General features: G+C 46.9%; 2 protein-coding genes and 1 non-coding gene across 3 annotated transcripts; 1 reads left to right on the plus strand and 2 right to left on the minus strand.

Moving 5' to 3' along the window:
* Nucleotides 1-2,861: 2,861 nt before the first annotated feature.
* PIM1 (Pim-1 proto-oncogene, serine/threonine kinase) lies at nt 2,862-8,028 on the minus strand. The gene is made up of 6 exons (XM_036317227.1): nt 7,633-8,028; nt 7,422-7,528; nt 7,249-7,299; nt 6,786-7,152; nt 5,050-5,226; nt 2,862-4,320 (listed from the first exon to the last, which is right to left on the minus strand). Exons 1-6 carry the CDS (start codon nt 7,712-7,714, stop codon nt 4,163-4,165), a joined length of 942 nt encoding a protein of 313 aa, XP_036173120.1. The 5' UTR covers nt 7,715-8,028; the 3' UTR covers nt 2,862-4,162.
* On the minus strand, nt 7,747-8,328 carry LOC118660129 (atherin-like). Its single transcript, XM_036317228.1, has one exon. The coding sequence runs from the start codon at nt 8,311-8,313 to the stop codon at nt 7,786-7,788; it is 528 nt and encodes a 175-aa protein (XP_036173121.1). The 5' UTR covers nt 8,314-8,328; the 3' UTR covers nt 7,747-7,785.
* Nucleotides 8,329-17,081: 8,753 nt separating this feature from the next.
* Nucleotides 17,082-17,188, plus strand: LOC118660947. Its single transcript, XR_004969109.1, has one exon. It is a non-coding gene; the product is annotated as a U6 spliceosomal RNA (small nuclear RNA).
* Nucleotides 17,189-24,052: the final 6,864 nt, after the last annotated feature.

Raw genomic sequence — 24,052 nt, forward strand, 5'->3', positions numbered from 1 at the left:
ATGCAAACACCTTAATCTTTGCCATCTGGCTCATGAAATGAAGCCTTGCCCAAATAGTCGAAAGGCCCCGTACAGATATCCCTCCCAAAATCCCAACCTCCCTGCCTCCTCCCCAGAAGCAATAACCACTATCCTGACTTTGGGACTTTATTGCCCTGTACTTCTTAGTACTTTTACTGCATATACATCTGCATCCATAAGCAGGAGCTAGTATTTGTTTGCATGAGTACTCTCATATTTAACTCAATCTTCCCATTATTTAAAAAGCATCTTCCTAATAATCCAATCCAGGAGTAGCTCTATTTGGAGATTAGCCTCAGAGAGCATGCCTTTCCCAAGGCATCCAGGTAAGTGGTGGAAGGCTTCAAAGGCCGAGGAGGGTTCCCAAGGTGATGCTCCTAAAGATTGCTCCCTCTATATCCTTCTGGCCACACAGTCATATTAGTTATCTGACTTCCGTTCCACACTAGACTTTAAAAAAGAGACTACATGTGATCTGTCACCCTTCCTATACAACCCCTAGTATTTTGTACCCAACAGAAGCACGATATGTATTTCTTCAGAGACTCTTAGTAGTCTCAGTAGAGGATGGGGAACTGCCAGAAACTCAAGGGGAACAAGGGTGGGGCTTTACTAGATTTCGTTATAAGTTTGGGGCAATTTTTAATTGTTCACGTGTCAACTTTACTGGAAAGGATGAGGCATGCAACCCTCATGTTCCAAGAGGGTGTGAGATGGGGGAAGGGAGGGAAAAGGGGAACCTAGAAAATCAGCCCCCAGAACCAAGAAATCCTCCCTTCCTCTCCTGCAGCCACAGGGGTAGAGCTAGGGCTTGGGATCTAATCCAAGCTGAAGGGTAGACGACGAGAAGTGATGGGTATTACAGCCTGGACTCTCAAGCATCTTGATAAGACAGCATCCTGGCCAGTGTCCAGAGGATGTGTGTATGCACCAAGGGGAGAGGACAAGATGACCCACGGGGAGAATGTTAGAACTGCTGCCGATGCGCATGAGCAAGAAGCCCACCTTTACTAATACTTATGCAAATTGAGTGTGCTTTCAGCATAGCAGGCCTCCACCAGGCGGTCCTATCTACCATCCGGTTTAAACAAAACTCAAGAAATGAACAAGGGCCCTGGTTGGGTCCCTCGGTTGGTTGGAGCAGCATCCCGTAAGCCAAAAGGTGTACAGCAAAAGGCCACGGGGTTTGATTCCCGGTCAGGGCACATACCTGGGTTTCACATTTGTCCGAGGTCCGGGCATGTATGGGGGTCGGGGAGGGCGGCCAAGTGATGTTTCTCTATTTCCCACTCAGTATAAAATTAGTAAACATATCCTTGGGTAAGGATTAAAAAAAATGTATATATAAATGAATAAGGGGCTTAAAGATTCCTGCAAAGAAACAACGTACTACAAATACTAATTATCTCAACCAGGGATAATGGAAGAAAATTGAACATCTCACTTATCTCTATACTAGTGTCCCAGTGCATGAATTCGTGCACATTGAAAAGAAATTAATTAGAAGAAATATTTTAATATCGCTATTCGCCCTTTCTCTATAATAGAAGTATCAACCAAATTCACGATCAACAATGACAGATTGAAATGCATGCATGTGATTGGCGCCAGCGAGAGCTTTATATGTATTGCGCATGCGTGAGTCAACTTAGCCTTTTATATAGAGATATAAAAAGCTAGTGTCTGTGATGACCAGGACGACCAAATGACCGGTCACCATGAGGTGCATTGAGCACCTCTTGGTCCTTGCCCCTCGGCCCACAGGCTCCGATGGGTCAGCAATGGTGAACGGGGGAATCGGGGTGGGTGGCGGGAGGACTGGGCTGGCTGTCAGGCTGTTAGGATCACCAGCTGATCCCCGGCTGCTTGGGGGCTCAGGCCTGCAGGAAAGCGGGCACCGGCGACCTCACCTCCATGCATGTGTGCCAGGCCAGCCACTGATGGAACGTGCTGCCCGCTCAGGGCGCTCATGCCGGGGTGAGTAGGTCGCAACTTCTGTCAGCACCTCAAGCCCCAGCAGCAGCAGTGGCGGTGGCGGCGGTGGCACCTGCAAGTGGCCCCGGGGATGAGCTGGTGATCCCAATGGCCTGACAGCCCAGCGGCAGAGGCGGCATTCAGCCTGGGGCTGGCGAATGGGCAGAAGATGGCCCTGATTGCAGAGGACTAGGCCAAGGGACCCTACCCACATGAATTCGTGCACTGAGCCCCTAGTCGTTTATAAACCTGTTGTCAAGCACATTGGAGGGGAAAATCCTGTCTGCTTGTCAAAAAGCACATTTCTCCTCATCCACCATTATTCATGGCCAAACCCCACACTGCATATGAAGGAAACTTGAGTCAGTAAACTAAGAGTAATTAGTTTTTCTAATAACTGCAATATGTAGTATGGGTTCGTGCTCAGTTTTACTAGTGGGGGACAGTAGGGCTGTTTGACAACTCAGCCCTGCTCACTAGAACCTTCTGCAATGATGGGAATGTCCTCCATTTCCTGGGCCCCTCATCACAAGCAGCTATTTCATGAAATGTGGCTAGTGCAACTGGGAAACAGCCCCCCGTGCTGTATTAGAGAAACGAGAATTTGCATTAGGAACAGAGACTAGGTAGGACCTTATGGGGGCCCCTCAAGCCAAATCGTGTCCATATGACTGCTAACCCCCCCCCCCCCCCCGCCCCAGCCATACATTGTTTCAGAAAAGCGATTATTCCCAGAAGTCCTGTTGAAGGAACCTGATTTAAGCTGAAATTCCCTTTTTCCTCCTAGGTTAGATTTTGACACTTACCAAGTGGTTTAATAAAAGCGCATTAGCAAGTCTGCATAGATAACACTTAGAAGCCACAAGTTAAGATAAAAGGTTTTTATTCAAAAAACGCCAGGTATAAAAAAAAAAAATAAGATTATCTTTTATTCCCCTGTACAGTATTTCACTCAGTAAAACCAGCAGGCTACGTGCTGCTCAAAACACAGCCCCAGAGAGGATCCGGAAGGCACACTGTCCAGAACTGGTTTCCAGCTATCTACCCTATATACACAAGTCGGTAACTCCCCTCCCCACAGAACCCACCCACTTGGGTAAGCAGGCAAGAGGGGCCTGCAGCAGTCCCGCCTGAGCCCCATCACCCTAAGAACAGAGCAAGTGTTGTAGCCGTCCCCCAAAAGGTCCCCAAGTTAGAGGAGGAAAAGAAAACTATGGCAGCAGCCGTGGAAGCTTGGAGCTGAAGGGAACCAAATAAATAAATAAATAAATACATAACGTTGACCTCCAGGTTAGAAATGCGCATCTTTCAAAAAAAAAAACCAAAAAACAAAAAACAAAAAAACCCCAAAAAACAAAACTAAAAAAGAACAACAGGTAAAATAACTTAAAGGCAAAAATTTTTTAAAATTAGATCAACTACAATCCTTTTGTACACTATCATGCCAACTGTACACACATTTACAGTTTTTCTGTTGATTTTGCATTGTTTGTGCATTTTGTGTGTGTGAGGTCTTGGCTTTGAAACAGTGAAGTAAAAACCAAAAAGGAAGACCAGAAAAAGGGCAGGTGGCTCAGCGTTTGGCCCTGTAGCCTCTTCCATGGCACCTTTCTTATGAAGGGTGGGGAGAAGGGGGCGGGAGAGAAAAACAGGGAAAACCAAACCCGGGCCGATTTTTGGAGAAGCAGCAGGTAAAAGAGGCAAGTTCAAGTATTTCTCCCAGCACAGCCGGAGTCCCCACAGAAGGCACTCAGAAGAGTCAAGGAAGAGGTGACAGGGACTTAAAAAATGGTGCTAGTCCTATCCCCAACCCGTTTTCCCCTAACCTGACCATCACGGCATTCAGTGAAGGGAACAGTTCCATGACAGGGCTCTGACCCCCACCCCCTCCCCCACCCTCCCCACCCCCGGGATTTTGCGGAGTCCAGCAATGCTGGCTGCACACCTATGAGAAGGAGAGAGCATCTACGAGGAACTGAGGCCTAGGACACCCAGAGGAATTTCTTTTCCCCTGTCCGAGGCCCCTCCAGGGGCCTGGGGTCTGGAATGAGTTGTAAATGTTGTTCCTGTATCAAGCACTGTGCTGCTTGGTGAGAAGTGTCACTGGTACAAAATCTCCCCCTCCCTGGAGCATCTGCCAGGAGGGGAGGACCTGCTGGAAAGGCTGCTATTTGCTGGGCCCTGGCGACAGGCTGTGGAGATGGATCTCAGCAGTTTCCTGGGGCAGGAGCACATCTTGCATCCACGGATGATTCTGGATTTCTTCAAAGGATGGCCGATCGGATGGTCTCAGGGCTAAGCACCATCTAATGAGATGCTGACACTCTGCAGGAAACAAGAAAGGTTATGAATGACTCAGTTTGTTTTTGTGATGCAAGGGCCTTCCAAGGACCCACAAGTCTGAGGTCCAACAGAGACCACATACTTTCTAGAAATCATATTCTTTAGTGAGAATATAACATCTGGATCCAACCGTCTGCTTTCAGCTAAAAAAAACACAGCACCCCTCTTAAATCTGTGGTTTCAAATTTCAATAGCTACAGCCTTTCCCACGACACCCACTCACCCACCAGAAATACGGAGGAGGATGACTAGGGATTGTGATGAGACATCAGTGAGCAGGAGGTGATTCAATTCACCTACCAACTTACAAATATGAACACCACCCACAGTGAGGTCACTGGGACCACAATGTTTAGAGCCGGCCTCCACGTAAGGGAGAAGGCTCAGCAAGCACTCCACGTTTTCCTCCCTGGCAAACCAGCCAGGCACTGAGGGCTCAGGATGATTCTGTTGGTACTTTAAACACCCTTTCAGAGAAACTAGTTGTCTTTTGTTACTAGTTGCACACCTGCCCTTCCTCTGACCTCCCCCAAGAATGCTCAACGGCAAACCCTCGGCTTCCTGGGGGTCAGCTCTCAAGGGGGAACTGCTGGCCTAGGACTGGAAGTCACAGGCTGGCCACCTCCTGGAGAGTGAAGCTCCCCAGAATTCAAAGGCTGTGAAAGCAATCCCCAGATTGCTTCTCTTCAACAAGGGGTTTCCAGAAGTTACCTGAAGAGACCCTCTGCCGGAAGAAAACTTGGCCCCTGACGATCTCCTCATCGTGCTCAAAAGGAATATCTCCACAGACCATGTCATACAGCAGGATCCCCAGGGACCAGACCGCGGCCGACCTGCCGTGGTAGCGATGGTAGCGGATCCACTCTGGAGGACTATACACTCGGGTCCCTGTGAGCCAGGGGAATAAGAAGGAAAACACACTTTTAGCAAAAATAAAACTCAAAGCAACTGAGTGGTATCCTGAGTAACTCTTTAAAACAAAAGGCACCCCAGCCCTTCCCTCGGGAGCTGGTGAACTCAATTTACCTCCCTGAGCTCAAAGGAGTGGATAAGCAGCTTATGGCATCTCTCCAACCCAAAGCATTACCCACCTCTCTACCAGCCCAGACCATAAACTGAAAGTCTTTACAGGCTGCTCTAAGAAACCAAGGGGCTGGCCGAAGACCCAGAGCCTGAGGCCTGTATGGGGCAGGACCACCCACAGGGGGATAAAGGGATGAATGTCTGCATAATCAGGGGAGGTATCCCACAGACAAACCCTAAACTGATCTAAAGGTTGCCCAGGAGCCAGGGTGAGATTCTTAACTCAGATATGTGTAGGTGAGGGCACTTGCACAATATCCTAAGTCAGGGTGCCCTTTGGGAGGCCTTCCTCCCGCCCTGAGTGCAGGCGCAGACACCCACGCCCTTTCCTCCCCACACTGGAAAGGTAGACAGATCTGCAGAGCTGGTTTCAGACCACGTGATTCCTGTTTACAAACTTTGGGTTGTAAAAAAAAAAAAAAAAAAGGAGGGGCCATTCTTCTGGTGCTCACCAGGGGGCAGCAAAGACTCGAAAGAAAAAAAACATGGGAGGATCCGACCAGCCATTAACTGCTAAATACAAAAAAATGCAGCCCAGCCCAGCGTCCTCCAAGGGCAAATAAACACAAACCACAAGCCCCAGTCACAAGTTTTGAAAGGCTGTCGTTTTTTAGGCTAAGCGGCTCAGGTGACCCACCCCACTCGGCTTTGATCGCCGGCTCTCCGTTCCACCTTTTCTGAAAGAACCTGCTCCAAGCCCCTCCCTAGGATAGGTTTTCCTCCTCTTCGGAGACACCCAACTAATTTTCAAACTAGCAAGAGATCTTATTTCACAACATTCATTCCCGACGCCCTCACTGAACAACACCGAAAAAAAAATCAACAAAATGAATTATTTAGTGAAACTATTTCTGTCTCTAGCCCTTATCTGTCCCTAGATCAAAGGGGAGGAAAAAAATGCAGTCTAAAAACTACCTTACAGAAAGCTAAACTCTTCTAAAACAAAGCAAAAAAAACTACAAAAACTGGCATCAATTTTCATCTCTCCCACTCTCTCCTCCCTCTTCCACCTCCCATCCTATTCCTGGCGGGGAAACTGGGTCAGACTTCAGAAATCTGGGCTACGGCCGGTTGCCCACAACCTCTTATTCATCCGAAAAGCTTGGAACCCACTGAATTCTACTTTAAAAAAATAAAATAAAATAAAATCGTGCCAGAAACATTACAGGTTCCGCTGGCTTGAAATCCCCGGCTTTACTACGCTGGGAAGCTCCCTTCGCCCCACCCCTGCTATCTATCATGGAGCCAGGCTGCCCGATGACCTTTACAAAGGGCCAGAGAGGGAAGCTGGCCCGAGGCCTCCGGGCCCGGCCGAGTCACCTGGGCAGCTCCCTCCCGGCAGCTCCCGCCCCGGCCTGGCTCACCGTCAAAGTCCGTGTAAACGGTGTCCTTGAGCAGCGCCCCCGACCCGAAGTCGATGAGCTTCAGCTCGCCGCGGTGGAGGTCGATGAGGATGTTCTCGTCCTTGATGTCGCGGTGGAGCACCCCGCAGCTGTGGCAGTGCCGCACGGCCTCCAGCACCTGCCAGAAGAAGCTGCGGGCCAGCTCCTCCTGCAGGGCCCCCCGCTCCGTGATGAAGTCGAAGAGGTCCTGCACCGGCTCCGGCCGCTCCAGGATCAGCACGAAACTGTCGGGCCTCTCGAACCAGTCCAGGAGCCGGATGACGCCCGAGAAGCCCGAGCTCACCTTCTTCAGCAGCACCACTTCCATGGGCACCCGGGTTCCATTGGGCTGCGGGCACCGGGAGGCTGCGTGAGCGCGCGAGGCGGAGGGCGCCCCGCACCCCACCCCCCCACCCTGGGGGTCCGCTCCCTCCTGCGCACTCACCAGCTCGCCCCAGTCGGAAATCCGGTCCTTCTCCACGTGCTTGATGGCCACCTGGAAATCACCCCCGGAGAGCCGACATTAGATCCCCTCGCTGGGGCCAACACACAGCCCTGCGCCCCCTCTCCCCGCCCCCGCCCCGCGCCCCCCCCCCCCACGGCGTGGCGCCCACTCACCGGCAAGTTGTCGGCGACACGGACGCCTGAGTATACGGAGCCGAAGCCGCCGCTGCCCAGCAGCGGGCCCACCTGGTACTGCGACTCCAGGGGCTCCTTCTCCTTGCCTAGCGAAGGGGGGGAGCAGGGGACTCAGTGCCGGCCCGCGAGCCCCCAGCTCCCCGCCGGCGGGTCCAGCCCCGGCCCCATCCCGGGGGAGGGGGGCGCTTACCGGGCGCCAGCTTGGGGGCGTGCAGGTCGTTGCAGGGCGCGGCGCGCAGGTGGGCAAGCGAGTTGATTTTGGACAAGAGCATCCCACCCTCCAGGGTGTCGGCGCAGGGACTGCCTGGAGCCGCTGCCGCAGGAGCCGGGGACCGGGCGGCGCCTAGGGCTGGGCTAAGGCTGCGGGCGGCGATGCGGCGAGGCTGCGGCTGGCGCGGAAGGCCGAGGGCGAGTCGGAGGACAACTGGGGGCTCTGCCGGGGCTGTCGGCTGGCGGACGCACCCGCGGGGTCAGGCAGCGCCGAGGGCGACGGGGTTGGCGGCTCGTGGGACTCGTGTGGCAGGGCCGCGGCACCGGGGGCTGGTAGCTGCTGCTGCTGCTGCTGCTGCTCGTCCCGCCGCCGCCGCCGCCGTCGCTGCCGCCAAGTCCTCTCGGGCCTTCGCCGCCGCGGCCGCTGTAGCAGACGCCGGGCTCGCACCGCCGCCAGGAGTAAAGGGGCGGAGCGCGCCTGCGGGGGGCGCGGGCGGGCGGGGAAGGGGCGGGGCCTCTCCCGGGGGCCTAGGCGGGGAGCCGGCTGCCGGGCAGACCGAGGGAGGAGAGGGGGTAGGGAAGCCGCGGGCCAGGGCGACTCCCCTGGTCCCCGCCCCGCGCGCTCGAGCGCCGCGCCCAGGCCCCGCCCCCGCCGGCGCATCCCCAGCCAACCAGAGGCCGACTGATCTGCATAACGCGGACGCCCCGCCCCCGCCCCGCCCTGCTCTCGCGGTCAGAATGGTCTCTACGCCGCCACGACGTGGCGGGAAGGAAAAGGCGCCAAAATGGAGGGGGAGGGGCGCGGGGCGTGCGGGAGGCGGGAGCTGGGTGTAGAGCCGCCGGGAGGAAGGATGGGGAGGGGCGTATCGATTCAAACCCAAACAATAACAAAGCCTTCAAAGGCCGCGCGAGGCCGGCTCTGCGGCTCTGCCTCGGAGGTTTTTGGGTCAAGGGCTCGAGCTGGAGCCAAACACGTTGCGCAGAGACGCGGGGCGGCCGGGGAGGCCGGGCGGCCGGCGTCGGTGTGAGGGACGACGTGTGTGGGGATGCCGACGAGGGTGGTCTTTCCGTGTGACTCACACCCGAGCCCTCCTGGTCGGCCTGGGCGGGGTGACGCCACGCTGTGGGCGCGGGCCGGGTCCTCGCGGGCGGGTGTGTGGGGCGCGTGGGGGGAGCATCTGAAAGATGTGAGTCACGGCGCTTCCGCGGCAGGAGCGGAGGGGCGCAGGCCCGGAGTCAAACGGGGAGAACCCCGCGTATGGGGCGCGGGGTCCAGATCACGACTGTCAGCCCGTGCGAGACGTCACCTCCCCCGCCCCCCCCCGCACACACACGCACACACGATTCTCAAGATTTTTATTTTAAAAGAGCAGAAAGGAACCTGGTTCCGCCGGTGATGCGTGGGCCCGGCAGAGGACATCACGACGCCAGCGCGGTGCCCGCGGGGGGCGGGGAGGAGCGCGCCTGGCCGAAGCGCGCGTGGGGCTGCGCCCGGGCCCTCGGTTCCCACGCCGCGGCCGTTCCCGGCCGGGAGGGGCGGCGGGCAGCCCGGCACCCGCTGGCGGCCCGGCGTGTCTCGGGGAAACCCCCTCTCGCCCGAGGAAATGACACGGAAAACGGACCGAGGCGACGTTCCTCCTTTGTTCTTTCCACTTCACGTAGGGTTGGCCATGACGCAGAAATGAGTACATTAAAACTCTGTAATGCGTGAGTGGGGTTGTCGGTGGCGGAAGTAAGTAAAAGCTAACTCTACCCCACTTTAATTTTTTTCAAGATCCTGCCGCTTCAAAGAAGAAAAGCATATTGGAGGATCCGTACACCTGCAAGTCATTAATGAACTTCAGTGTCCCATTAGAAGTTTTCTGCAGCGCTGAGTTTATAAAGATGCCCAGATATTTTACAACGTTTTTGAATTTGTTAGAAAATATATATTTTCCTCTGTGTCCTGTGGCTTAACTCATTCATTTTTTAAAATACATTTTTATTGATTTCAGAGAGGAAGGGAGAGGGGGAGAGAGACAGAAGCATCAGTGATGAAATAAAATGGATTGGCTGCCTCCTGCACGCCCCACACTGGGGACCAAGCCGCACCCGGCATGTGCCCTGACCAGGAATCGAACCCTGACCCTCTGGCTCATCGGTTGCAGCTCAACCACTGAGCCACACTGGTCCTGCTAACATACATTCTTTAAAGTTTTTATTGATTGGTTTTAGAGAGAGACGGAGGGAGGGAGAGCAAAACATCAATTTGTTGTTCCACGTATACATTCATTGGTTGATTCTTTTTCTATTTTTAATATTTTTTTATTGATTTCAGAGAGGAAGGGAGAGAGAGATGTTGTAATGTACCTCGCGAATCACAGTAGGACGCCTCAAGAAGTCGAATTAAAGAGTCACATTTATTGCAATCCGGGACTACGAGGGGGCATTTTGCTCTCCCAAATCTCACAGCCATAAGATGGCCTCAACACCAGATTTATAATAGGCAAAAATCACAAAGGTATTGATTACATCCCAGGGTTTGGAATGAGGATCCTGGTTTGCACAAAGCAGTTACAGAAGCGAGATTGAGCCGATTAGTTATCTACAAAGATTAATTATAGTTTTGGGTCTTGGGACCACTGAGTTGACAGGGAAACATTATCTGGAACCCTCAGATCTTGGGATAATTGTGTTGTCCTGGTTCCCAGGTACAGAGGAATGTGCTTTCTAAAACCAGAAAGATCACAATCAATGAGATAGTCACATGACAATCAATAAGGCATTCAATCGAATGGGATGATTTATACAATTCAGAAAATCAAAGTAACTTTTCAGTTGTTAAAGCAAATAAGTACAGAAGCCAAACAGCAGGGTTAAAGTTAGACTACAGTTTCTACCTGAGATGATAGCTACCATACTTCAGAGAGAAACATCAATGATGAGAGAATCATTGATCAGCTGCCTCCGGGGGGGATCAAGCCTGCAACCCAGGCATGTGCCCTTGACCAGAATCGAACCCTGGACAAGGTTTCCTTACACCAGTGGTCGCCAGCCTTTCAGACCTCACGGACCACTGGTTGGCGACCGCTATAAGTTTAGCCCATAGGCCAATGCTCTATCCACTGAGCCAAACTGGCTAGGGCTGATTTTCTTTTTAATGTTTTTATTGATTTTTAGAGAGCGAGGAAGGGAGAGAAACATTGATGAGAGAGAAACATCATTGACTGGCTGCCTCTGCACACCCACTACTGGGGATCAAGCCTGCAACCAGGGCATATGCCCTGACTGGGAATCAACCAGCCACCTCTTGGTTCATGGGTGGATGCACAACCACTGAGCCACAGGAGCCGGCCCATTGGTTGATTCTTGTGTGTGCCCTGACCAGGATCCAACCTGAACCTTGGCATTATTGGGAAAGAAGATGCTCCAACCAACCAAGCTGCCCGGTTCCTTTTTGATGACTAGGAGAAAACACAAGGGAACAAGAGTCATTCCCTTTTTACACTTAGAAAAATGAAACATGAGTAGGGTGACACCGAGTCATACAACAGCTAAAGGAGAAGAGATGAAATGACCCAAATTCAACTCCTGAGGACTTAAAGATTTCCTCCTATTGGGGTCTAAAACTGCCCCTGGTACTAAGACATCAAGTGTAAATGTACCTGACACCCCCCCCCCCCCCCCTTCTACGCCCCCTTCCTTCTCTCAAGCCCTACTATGATCTTCTCACTTGCTCACACTCACCTAGCACTTGCCAGTCTTCCTGCCTTTACAGAAGCAGCCAACCTGGTCTCAGAATGTCCTCTCCGCTTCACTTTTATTTAAAGCTTTTAGAGCCATCAGGAAACAATTGTGGCTGCACCCAGGTTGCTAAATAAACTCCGTGCAATCATCCTCTGTCCACGCCGTCACAATCATCTATTTGGGTTGTTGTTTTTCATCTTTGTGTTAAATTTTCAATTATTTGTATCTTGTCTCCCTATTCCTTGAACGTATACTTTAACATTTGATGATGAAGGGGAAGACCAAAATGGGTCCCCCCAAAAAAGGTCATAATTAAAGTCTATTTATACCAAATTTAAGTTAATTAAGCGGGCTTAGGCAAAATAAAGGTGAGAAGCAGGGGCTTTAAACTAAGTTAGCTTGCTTTTAAATCTGTGATCAGGCACCTAAACTAGTTATGTGATATTCGTCAGGTTACTTAACCTTCCTAAAGCTTCAGACTCTGAATGGAGATAATAATAGCACCTACCTCATAGGGCTGTGGCAAGAAGCAGATGCAATTCTGCATGTAAAGCAAAATTGTGCGCATAGCTTAGCACAGAGTAAACTTAAAAATATTAGCTATATGGCAATAATGCTGATGGTGGTGATGGCAATGATGATGAGAAGGAGGAATTTTAGAATGGTCTTGCACCTTGGAGATTCCAAAGGGGAAATTCAGGGCAGTTTGATTTAATCATCTTGGGAGAGAATATGATTCAAAATAGTTGTATACATGAAATCAAGTTTAACCTTTTTTCCACTTTCTCTAGATCTTTGTAGGCTTAAATATTTAATTAGAGCTGAAGTGATTAACATTTAATATGTTTGCTTTATATAGTGGCTGCTTCAATGCTGGAAGTTACAAAACATGGACCACACTTGGCAAGAGCGTTTATTTACTTAAAACTGCTTTTAAATGTAATTATTATACATTCAAGTATGTTTTATGTTAAAAGTTACTTTTCTCAAGTGTAGGGAACTTGATGTTTTGATTCATCAAAATGTAGTTTAAATAATAAAAGCAAGCACCACTTGTGCTTGTCTCAAAGAATCTAACAAGGAATCAGAAAAAGCACGCTAATTATTAAATGGCAAGTGCTTTTAGGAAGATAAAGGCCATAATAATGCTAACAATTCTCTGGAAAGGGGAGAATGTTAATTTGAATAATACCCAAATGAATCCTTAGGTGGTTCCCATATTCTACCTGCTATGGATTTAATCAAGCCTTTGTCAAAGGAATGACTTCAGCAATTTCTGTAATCACAGTTTAGAAGAATTGAGTTTGCAGGGATGCCTGTATACTATTTTTTTAAAGTACCTCTGAGTCTAGTTGATGTTTTGTGTTTTTTTTCATCCTCATCCGAGGATATTTTTCCATTGATTTTTAAGAAGAGTGTAAGAGAGATGGAAAGACAGAAAGAAACAGCGATTGGTTGCCTCCTGCACGAGATTCACCAGGGCCCGGGCCAGGAAGGAGTCTGGAACCAAGGCACGTGCTCTTGAGCCAAACCAGCCAGGGCAAGTTGATGCGTTTTTATAAGTAGGGGTCTGTACTTTAAGTCCTCAATTGTCATGGAAGTGCAGCAAAACCAATTTTACCATAGGCTAAAAGAGTTAAGTTTCTAGGGCATCGCATCAACTTTGTAATAAAACGACGTTGAAAGTTACCTTATTGGAGGATCTGCTGTACAGTTTTCTCTATAAGGAGAAAATCATTTGGGTCTGTATCTCTCCTTTCTCCTTAAAAATACAATTACTGCATTTTTTAAGTTTAAAGATTAATTTTGAAAAATGTATTATTTTTTATTTTACTCTCTTTGGTGAAATCAAAAGGGGAAATTTTGGACAATCCAACTGCAATACACTTCTATACCTTAAAATATTGCCTCAAGAGTTTAAGATTATTTAGAAAAGTTTAAATTTCACATATATTTCATATGTATTAAATATATGTGAAAATCCACTACAAACAGTAATACATGAAACAGTCCAACTTTAAAAAGACTAAAACCTCCATTTTAAATTGTAATAATTGTCTACTGGCGAAAAGCTAGGAAGTCCAGCTTTAGAAGTGTCAGGGAGTCCGGATAGTCAAGTCAGAACTTATTCTTGATAACATGCGACATTTGTTTCAAGTTTATAAATCTCTTTTAGTCAACTTTCAGTTTCCTCAGCAAGGTTGGAGAAGAAAGCATTTTTATTATCCAGTAAAGCATATTTAAATTTATTACCAATTCATTTAAAAAATAATAATTTTACACATTCAGTACTGCCTATTTGAATTAAAATAATATTTATTGAAGGCACTGTACACAAAGATTTTATAGTTTCTGAGTATTAGTGGATAGATAAGAAACAAAAAGGAGTACCTTAAAATGTATAAAGCTACAAGAACTCTGGAGACTGTTATAAAATACCTTATTAGAAGACCGGGAGACTAGGAAAATCTATGCCACAGATAAAAACAAAAAGAAAACAAACCAGGCCTGTGAACAAAATCCCTGAGAGAGAATAGAAAAGATGTCATATGTCTGGGAGTTGGTGAGGGGGTTGTCTGCCATCTTTTAAAAGGAAAATACAATTGCTAATGTATATTTGAAAAGCCACAGAGTGCATCTAGGTAAAAGGGGGGGAAACTGCTCAAAAAGATTTTGTGGAACATCTTTCTGGACGCTAAAAGATGCTAATGAAAACATTTATTGTGTATCTCATTTGTCATTTAATAGTACACACCCTTTCTTTTCTATATTTGTTTAGTCTCTACAACTAAATTATAAATGTAGTGAGGGCAGAAACCAATCTGTCATTGAACATAAAGGCTAAGTGCTAAAAATTGATTGGGCAAAAGAGACACTGATAGTAGCCAACATTGAGCATCACAAATGTGCCAGGCATTTTTCTAAGCACTTTTTATGGATCCTCATCTAAATCCTATGACAGGGGCAGTTTTACTATCTTCGCTGGTATACAGATAAATAAACAGAAGTAATTTGCCTAAGGCTGCATGGCTAAGTGACTGAGCTGTCTCCTACCCACCATGCCATTCTGCCTTTCCAAGGAACACAAGATGAGCTTAAGGTAACCACAAGGTATTCTATGATTAGGTTCTAACTGAGGGTGTCATTCACAAGGACAGGGGTCAGAGGAGCCTGAAAAGGTCATGAAAGGCTCCATGGAGGATGTAGAACTTAACATGGATCTTAAAGGATGGGTCAGAGATGAGCAGGTAAAAGGGGAGAGGGCGTGGGGTAAGTAACATCGGGAATTGAGGCAAAGGATGCTTTGTGTTACATTCTTTGTATTCCCCAATACTTGCGAAATGAATGAATAAAAGTTTCTTTGGCTACACCAAGACATGGAAACAACCTAAATGTCCACTGATGAATGTGTGGATAAAGAATTGTGGTATGTATAAAAAAAATTGGAGTATTATGCAGCCATAAAGCAGAAGGAACTCTTATCATTTGCAGCAACATGGATGGACCTTGAGAGCATTATGCTTAGTGAAATAAATCAGAGAAAGACAAATACTATATGATCTCACTTATATGTGGAATCTAAAAAACCACAAAACAAACTCAGGAAAAGAGATCAGAATTGTGGTTACCAGAGGCAGGGGGAGGGGGAATTGGTTAAAAGTAGTCAAGAAGTGCACACTTCCAATTATAAGTAAGTACTGGGGATGTAACGTACAACATGATGACTATAGTTAACACTGCTGGATGGTATATTTGAAAGTTGGTAAGAATGTAGATCCTAAGAGGTCTCCTTACAAAACATTTTTTGTATCTGTATGAGATGATGGATGTTAATTAAACTTATTATGGTAATCATTTCATAATACATGTCATGTAAGTCAAGTCATTATGTTATAAACCTTAAACTTAATCGATGTTGTATGTCAATGATCTCTCAATAAAACAAGCAGGGGGTAGGGGATGTTTCTTTAAATCAAAAGCAGAAAGCCAGAAAGAGAAATCAGTAGGACCTCCTGATGTCATAATGCAAAAGGTGAAGAAAAGAGATGAAAAAGATGATAGATTTTATTTCAGTCTTCATGGAAGAGGAAATGAGGCAGGTTCTCTATTTAAGGCATCTCTGAAGCTTATGGTTTGGCAATAGCAGCTTAACACGTAAAGTGTTCAAGATCCAAATGACAGCCCTAGCCGAGTGGCTCCGCTGGTGGAGCGTCATCTCATGCACCCAAAGGTCACCAGTTGGTCTCCTTTCAGGGCACTGCCCAGCTTGCGGGTTTGAGCCTTAGTCAGGGTGCGAATGGGAGGCAACTGATTGTTTTTCTCTCACTTCGATGTTTCCCTCTCTCTCCCTCTCTCTCTAAAATCAATAAAAAAATATTTTTAAAAGATCTAAGTGTCAAGGACAAGCATTAACATGATTGGATGAAATTCACTCAGTAATTTGGAAAATGTTATATTTTCAACATATACTTCCTCTTTCCAACTGTGTTTTAGTTCTCTTTTTAGGTTGGGTGCTGCTGCTGCTAAAACAAGCATTGACAGCTCACCGCGGCCTGAACTAAAAACCATATACAAATACGGAACCACTTTTTATGGCCTTTCACGTAGAACTTTGTCAAAGATTCTTAGAATTTCTAAGTTTAGTCTTGCTCACGCTGGACAGCTAGAGAGCTGGGTTACCCTCTTTATGGAAAGTGTGACTTTTCCCTGGGTAGGTTAACTTGCTGCTGTGTTCAGTGACGCCACTTCATTAAGGAGATACCCACTCACTAGATGAGAATCAAATGTGTCATTGGCAGTCATCAGAGTTAGCTCTTATGAATGAAAGTTACGTTGGCAAATAGCCAGTCCTCTTGTTCAGGGCTGTAAAGACAGCATAGATTACATATTTTAGCCCAAAATGACATGCATATTCCCAAGTTCAGTCTATCCTTTCACACCAACTCCAGGCCATTTGGACTACTTGCAGCTTTCCCGGATCACTCCAGACAATAGTTTTTAAACTCACGGCAACTATATGTACTAGTAATCTGACACAATCATATTCTTTTGTTATCTAAGTGTTTGCTGCCATCACGGCATCAACTTTAAGAGCAGCAAACAGTAATCGAGTGTTTGCCATGAATGAGACCCTAAGCTCTTCAAGTACAGAGACTATATTGTAAAATCTGAAAGATTATATAGCTTCCTTTGGGAAGTCCTAAACAGATAAATGATTTTAATATGTTTTATTGATTTCAGAGAGGAAAGGAGAGGGAGCCAGAGATAGAAACATCAATGATGAGAGAGAATCATTGATTGGCTGCCTCCTACACGCCCCACACTGGGGATCGAGCCTGCAACCCAAGCATGTGCCCTGACTGGGAATTGAACCACGACCTCCTGGTTCATAAGTCGATGCTCAACCCCTGACCCATGCTGGCCAGGCAAAAGAGATAATTAAAAAAAAAACCTGAATTTAATTTAACCCAAGAAAGAAGACATCAAAGATCCTGTGACTGTCCACTGCATTCATCTTTGCCCCTGCCACTTACCTGTATATTATGATGAAAAAAGCAGGCGGCTGTTTGCTCTATTAAAAATACAGACTTCAGAGCAAAATTTTGCCTTCCTCAAAAAAGTACTTTTAAAAATTAAGATTGCCAGGTTCTAAGCCAAAGGCTTAGAGAAGTAGGTGCAGTCCACTTTATAGAAATAATATCTGTGCTCACTTCGGCAGCACATATACTAAAATTGGAGCAATACAGAGAAGATTAGCGTAGCCCCTGCGCAAGGATGACACACAAATGTGCAAAGTGTTCCATATTTAAAATATATGTACATACAGCTGATATTATGTGAACATTTACTATGTACAAAGCACTATTACGTGCCATATGATATGGCAACACATATTATATATGGTAGATATGCATGTGGCACATACATTTTTCTTTAATCCTCTTAATTGTTATTCTACCCAGGAAGGTAACTAACTTGCCCAAGGTCCACAGGTGAGGGAGGCACAAGCCCTAATCCATGAAACATACCCTGATTAAGAGCCAGACAATGTATGGAGTAGTTCTTTGTGTGTCAGAGGTCACACTTAGAGCACAGAGGGCCGTGAGCCAGATTAAATAAAATCAGGAAACAAGGTAATGAATGGAAAGACAATAGAGTTTGTGGATAATTTCCTTCAGTATTGTGCCCAAGAGAAATGAATGGGGATTGGAACAATATTAAAAGTTAATGGTGTGACCTAGCCAGGTAGGTCAGTTGGTTAGAGCGCCATCCCGATATCCCAACGTTTCGGGTTCGATCCCTGGTCAGGGCACCTACAAGAAGCAACCAATGAATGCAAAAATAAGTGGAACAACAAGTTGATGTTTCTCTCTCTCTCTCTCTTCCCCTCTCGCTCTCTAAAATTAATAAAATAAAATAAAAAGTTAACGACGTGAGTGAGAGGTGACAAAGAGGAAGGGCTGCTGAAAAGGAGAGCTCCTGGCAGCTACACAGGTGGGGTAAGGATTAGCCTTAGGATGAGGAGAGACCATAGTGCTGAGCCAAGAATCGCTTGTGCCTTGCATTGCTTTGATTAATTCAGTCAATTAATCAATAAACATTTGCTGAACAGCTACTATGTTTACGGTTCTGTGTCAGGAACTCCGGGGATCCATAGAAACAAAAGACATGGTTCTAGTTCCTGTTTCAGGATCTTTTATCCTGATAAGACAAGACATATAGGACCATAAAGAGAGAGCTGAAAGGAAACTTAAAGATCTGTTCCTCTAATCTCTAGTTTTATAGATGACCAAAACCAAATCTCAGGGCAGCAAGAGATTTGACAAAGTGCCCATAGCATTTTCAGATCAAGGCTAGAACCCAGAATTTAGTGTACTCCCAGGCTTTCCATTTTCTTATGTAGATATAATTAGTAATAAAGGCAGTATTTGCCAAGTAGCAAATTAATGGTACAGGCAATGCATTGCTTCTTACCATAATAAGTTTACGAAATCAAGGTCTAAATGCTAGAAATTTTCTGGGGAATTTCAGGGGCAAAGGGACTTTCCCGGTTGTCTCTTCAGCTGCTTTAACATGAAAAACAGAAAAAGGCCCCTCCTCTGTGCTCTCGGAGCACCTGTCACCTCAGTCATACATGTCACATGTGATCTTGGTAGGTGTAGCTCAATAGTTCTGAAAGTGTGTGGTCTCCAGACTGGCAGCACCTGGAAACTCGTTAAAATGCAAATTCTTGGGCCCACTCCAGATCCCCTGAATCAGAAACTCCGGGGATGGGGCCCAGTACTATGTGTTTTAACAAGCCCTCCAGGTGACGCGGACGTACTTCTGAGCTTGAGAACCTCAAGTCTCTCCAAATGGCCCTCCAGCGGCTCTCTCTGTGGAGCACACCTCGCCTTTCTCCTTCCCTCAGGCACGTTTTCCCTGCCTCTCTCTTTCCTCTAAGCTCCAAGGGCCCTTCTTTTTTTTCTTCTTCTTCTTCCTCCTCCTCCTCCTCCTCCTCCTCCTCCTCCTCCTCCTCCTCCTCCTCCTCCTCCTCCTCCTCTTCTTCTTCTTATTTTTAAAAAAATATTTTTATTGCTTTCAGAGAGGAAAGGAGAGGGAAAGAGAGATAAAAACACCAATGATGAGAGAGAATCACTGATTGGCTGCCTCCTGCACACCCCTCACTGGGGATCAAGCCCACAAGGCCGACATGTGTCCTTGACAGGAATCGAACCCAGGACCCTTCAGTCCGCAGGTGGACGCTCTATCCACTGAGCCAAACCAGCTAGGGCTCCAAGACCCTTTCTTTAGCCTCTGTAACTTGTTTCCTGAGGCCATTTCTTCTACAACGCACTTTTTCTACCTCTGTGACTTTTTAAATAAACCTTCTCTTATAGTTTGCCAAATGTAAAAAATAAAATAAATGGCCTCCAGAGTGTGAGCTCTTGAAGACAGGGGCCGTGTCTGCCACAGTTTTTCCTTCACTTAGTACCAAGCCTTTACCGGGGGCTGTTCATCAATATTTCTGAAACAACTATGGAAGTGACCAAGGTCAAGCAAGGCATCCCATTATCCGCTCTCTGCAGGACATGATCAGCAACCAGAGGTTCACTTCACGTTATCGGCTGAATAGTGTCTCCTTACCCCACACGTGTTTCGGTCTTAGCCCCCCACATACCTCAGAACGTGTACTTGGAAATAGTACACATTTATTATCCCGCGTAAAGTGAAATGAGGTAACATGGGTGGGCCCTGCTCCAATCTGACTGGTCCTTGTAAGAAAAGGAGATAAGGACATAGGCACCGAGGGAAGACCAAGCGAAGACAGAAAAGGTGGCCGTCTACAAGCCAACAGGAAAGGCTTCAGAAGAAACCAACTCTGTCAACACCTTGATCTCAAACTTCTAGTCCTCAGCATTGTGAGAAAATAAATTCCATTGCTGAAGCCACCAGACTGTGGTACTTTGTTATGACAGCCCTCGTGAGCTAATTTGCTTTGTTCGACATCTGACAAAAATACTGGCTCTGAAACCCAGGAGCTCCCATCCGAGCCTATGACAAGATAATGCTATTTTTGGATGACTCCAGAAGCATCTATAGATGTTAACCATTAAAATGTTTATAAGAAATTACTCTTTCATGTTCACTACGAGCACAGAGTTTGGAGTCAGACAGGGCTGGTTTTGAATCCTGACTCAGGCACTTAGAGGTTATGTAATCGAACCCTCTAAAGACTCAGTTTCCTTGTTTGTAATTTGGGGCTAATAATAGCTCCCTCTGAGACATAACTCAATAATTGGCAAGTATATCACAGGCACGCAGTATCTGGTGACTTAAAATGATAATTAACCAAATTATTCAGATTGGCCTTCTCTGGAAGATGGAATTACTGCCAAATTTTACTAAATTTTGTATCAGTTCAACAAATATAGTACTATAATGACTTTTTTAAAAATATATATATTTTATTGATTCTTCACAGAGAGGAAGGGAGAGGGATAGAGAGCTAGAAACATCGATGAGAGAGAAACATCGATCAGTTGCCTCCTGCACACCCCCCACCGGGGATGTGCCCGTAACCAAGGTACATGCCCTTGACCGGAACCAAACCTGGGACCCTTTAGTCCGCAGGCCAACGCTCCATCCACTGAGCCAAACCGGTCAGGGCTATAATGACTTTTTCAAAGACTTCATAAAATGATAGAATGAGTAGTTTTTTAGGAGAAAGGAATTGAAGAGTCCAAGGGAAAAAAGAATCCAAATGTCAGGAATGTAGACTGACTCTACTCTACAAGATGCAACACCCAAGAATAGTTAATGATCTCAGATTGGTGAGCAGTTAGCCTGTGTGAAGGCAGGGATTGTTGATTTTGCCTGTGTCCCCAGAGCTTAATATAGCACCTGGCACTTCTCTAAGTTCAACAACTTTTGATTGAATGAAAGAATGAATGGCAAGCCCAACCTGCGTGGCTCAGTGGATGAGCATGGACTTGTGAACCGGGTCACAGTTTGATTCCCGGTCAGGGCAAATGCCAGGGTTGCAGGCCCCAACCCCAGTGGAGGGCATGCAGGAGGCAACCAATCAATGATTCTCTTTCATTATTGATGTTTCTCTCTCCCTTTCCCTTCCTCTCTGAAATCAATAATAATAACAATAAAAGAAAGAATGAATGGCCATCTGCAAGGATGATTATACAAATTACACAAAGACGGGATTGGATTTCAACCCAAGTATAGCATTTTGGTATCATGCAATCAAAACTTCAATTTTAACCTGGGAATTTCACGTTGTTAAGTGTTATTTAAAAAATATCTTCAATTATAGAAGCATTCAAAATAGAGAAATCCTGGAACAGTGTTCAGAGCCTCTCCAACCCGCTAGTACATCACCCCCCTCCTGCCTGTGACTGGACTCTCCCTGCTGCCCCAGACTGTCCTGACCATCCACACAGCCCCCACCAGAGCGGCCCAGTGCCCCACACTCCTCACCCTCCGGAATCAGCTCCTCTCACTGAAACTTATTTGTGCCTGCTTAGGTTTGGGACTCTACTCAATCAATTTATCTGATCATTTAAACCGAGGTGCTAACAAATGCTAATGGCTGAATGTGAGTCCACTCCTGGATAATAACTGCATTTCAGGAGCATCTTACTGTGAAGAATAATAATTTCAGGCATGTGTGCTGGACATTGGAAGAAGATATTTTAAGCAGGGGGATTTCCTCAAACCCCTCAAATTACACCATGTAGACAGCTGCCTACCCCACATGATCAGGCCAACTCCTTGGCATCCAGTTATCAGCGCTCAGGGGACACCAGAGGAAACAGGTCTGTTCCTCTTCTTAACAGAGCTTGGAAGCAGTGACAGGACTATTTATGTCACTGAGAGGAAAAGGGCATTTACTCTGGAGCCTACCCAGAAGGCACATGCTCCCTGGGCTTAGCGGTAAAATATTCTCACCTGATCTCGGTTCGGATGAGTGACTAGGGCCTAGATTAACCAGAATGAGTGAGCTGGGACACGCAAACACTGAGAAAGGACTGGTGGAAGGGAGTTGAGCTTTACAGGTAAAAAGATCCCAGACGTCGATACGAATTTATATAAGCAAATATGAGAGAGCATTGAACCTGATAAAATAGCTGTCCTTGCCCTGGCCAGTGTGGCTCAGTTGGTTGGAGTGTCGTCCGTACATCGAAAGGTTGCAGGTTCGATTCCTGGTCAAGGCACATACTTAGATTGTGGGTTTGATCCCTGGCCAGGGCGGGGTGCAGGAAACAACTGATTGATGCTTCTCTCTCCCATTGAAGTTTTTGATTCCTCTCGCTCTCCTTTTCTCTCTCCAAAATTAATTAAAAAAAAAAACAAACACCTTCAGGTGAGGATTTAAAAAAACAACAGTTGCTCTTTGTTGGGTGTTAACTATATAAACTGTGCTAAATTATTTACATATTTTAAAAGATCTAACCTCTGATACTGAGGGAAATAGGGGTTGTTATTCCTATTTCAGATGAGGAAACTGAGGCAAAGATAGGTTAATGAGTAACCCACAATCAAAGGCAATTCTGGGATTTGAAGCCAAGTCTTTGAATTCCCAAGTCCATGGCTGCAACAGAAGCTTAACAGCATTTCATATTTCAGAATCAAGAGCTTTTTTCTTGAGGGGCGGGGGGGGGAGAGGAAGGGAGAGGGAGAAAGAAAAATCAATATGAGAGAGGAACATTGATCAGCTGCCTCCTGTATGCTCCCTACCAGGGATTGAGCCTGCAAGCTGGGCATATGCTCTGACTGGGAATTGAATCAGCAACCTTGTGGTGCATGGGACAACACTCAGGCAACTGAGCCACCTGAGCAGGGCCAGAATCAAGAATCAAAGCTGAGGGTCCTAGAATATCTATTTTAATTATCCAGACTCTGATTACCACTACTAAACAGGAGCCTACTACCTAACGAGGCAGCCTGTTCCATTCAGCTACACTTGTCTGGAAGCTTTTAAGTGATAAATTAAAATCTATTTCTCTGGAACTTCCCTTTATTTGGTCTTAATCGTGCCCTCTGGAGAACTCAAAACAAAGCCACTTCTCTCCACGGTTTGGAGACAAAGATCATGCACTCCCCTCCCCCCATCGTTGGTTGCACTAGTCTGGGTCCCAGGAGATCTCAGCACTGCTCAGCTGTTCAACTGTTAGACTCGCCAGCAACACACAAAAGCCCAAAGGGCCACCTATGTCTTTCAGATATCCTGGGTCTAAATTTGGGCAATAGGTTTGATCCCAATTGCTTACTCAGGTACCTGGGAAACATCGCCTGAGTACTAGTAAGTGGTGTGACTCCCGCTTAAAAGCATGGAAACAGTCTCATATAGCAAACAATGGCTAACATGGCTGAGCCCTTTCTGTGTGCCAAGATGAGTGTCAGTGCCTTAGAACACACAGCACTCCCCCCCCACCTCCACGCTATGAGGCGGTACTGTCATTATCCCAGTGTTACCGCTGAGGAAACCAAGACCCAGCTACTCTGAGGTCTTCTGCTCATCCGTGCACGTCTTTCTTTCCCTATGAGTGTGAGGAGAGGGCAAGGGCAGGACAGAACTTGCTGTCCCCAGGGTGAGGCTTGCCATTTCCCATCTCTCTGTGCTTACACATTGCCTCTCCGTTTTGGCTCCTTTCTTCACAAACATTTAATGAGCCCCTCTCGCACAGTTAACACTTACTCTACCGTGATTAGAATCAGGACTAAGAATGCGAAGCAAGCTACACCCTCCAAATCTGACCTCCAGGTCAAGGAAAGTTTAGGCGAGGAGATAACACCTGATGTGGGTCTTGAACATAAATAGGAAGAGAGGAATCAACCAATCAAAGGGCAGGATGGGGAAATTCAAATGTCAGCAAGGAAGGACAGCCGAGTGTAAACACCAGAGGCTGAATTTGCATGGGCAGAAAAACCCATCATACGGTAGTAAGGCCCCAAAACCTTGTAAGCAGAAAATAGAGGGAAAGGTCGCATCACGGTGACATTAAAGAAAAATGGTTCTTTTTCAGTTGGATCCTTGCTGTCACCAAAGCACACAAAAAAGGACAGTGAAACTCGTTATGTACACAACTGGCTGCTCCTGGATGAAGTTCAAAGGATCATGGGGCAGTCATTTCCCAGCCTCCCCCCCCCCCCCCTCCAGAGAGACCTTTACTCTGCCC

Source organism: Myotis myotis, unplaced genomic scaffold (genome assembly GCF_014108235.1).
Source record: "Myotis myotis isolate mMyoMyo1 unplaced genomic scaffold, mMyoMyo1.p scaffold_m19_p_7, whole genome shotgun sequence".
Classification (NCBI taxonomy): Eukaryota; Metazoa; Chordata; class Mammalia; order Chiroptera; family Vespertilionidae; genus Myotis; species Myotis myotis.

What these genes read in the sequence shown, in the direction of transcription:
- LOC118660129 (XM_036317228.1), bottom strand. Translation starts at nt 8,313, where the DNA reads ATGCGCCGGCGGGGGCGGGGCCTGGGCGCGGCGCTCGAGCGCGCGGGG.
- PIM1 (XM_036317227.1), bottom strand. Translation starts at nt 7,714, where the DNA reads ATGCTCTTGTCCAAAATCAACTCGCTTGCCCACCTGCGCGCCGCGCCC. An exon ending in GTGTCGCCGACAACTTGCCG is followed by an intron (nt 7,300 to 7,421) that starts GTGAGTGGGCGC and finishes GGTGATTTCCAG; the next exon opens with GTGGCCATCAAGCACGTGGA. An exon ending in CCGGCAGAGGGTCTCTTCAG is followed by an intron (nt 4,321 to 5,049) that starts GTAACTTCTGGA and finishes TGTTTCCTGCAG; the next exon opens with AGTGTCAGCATCTCATTAGA.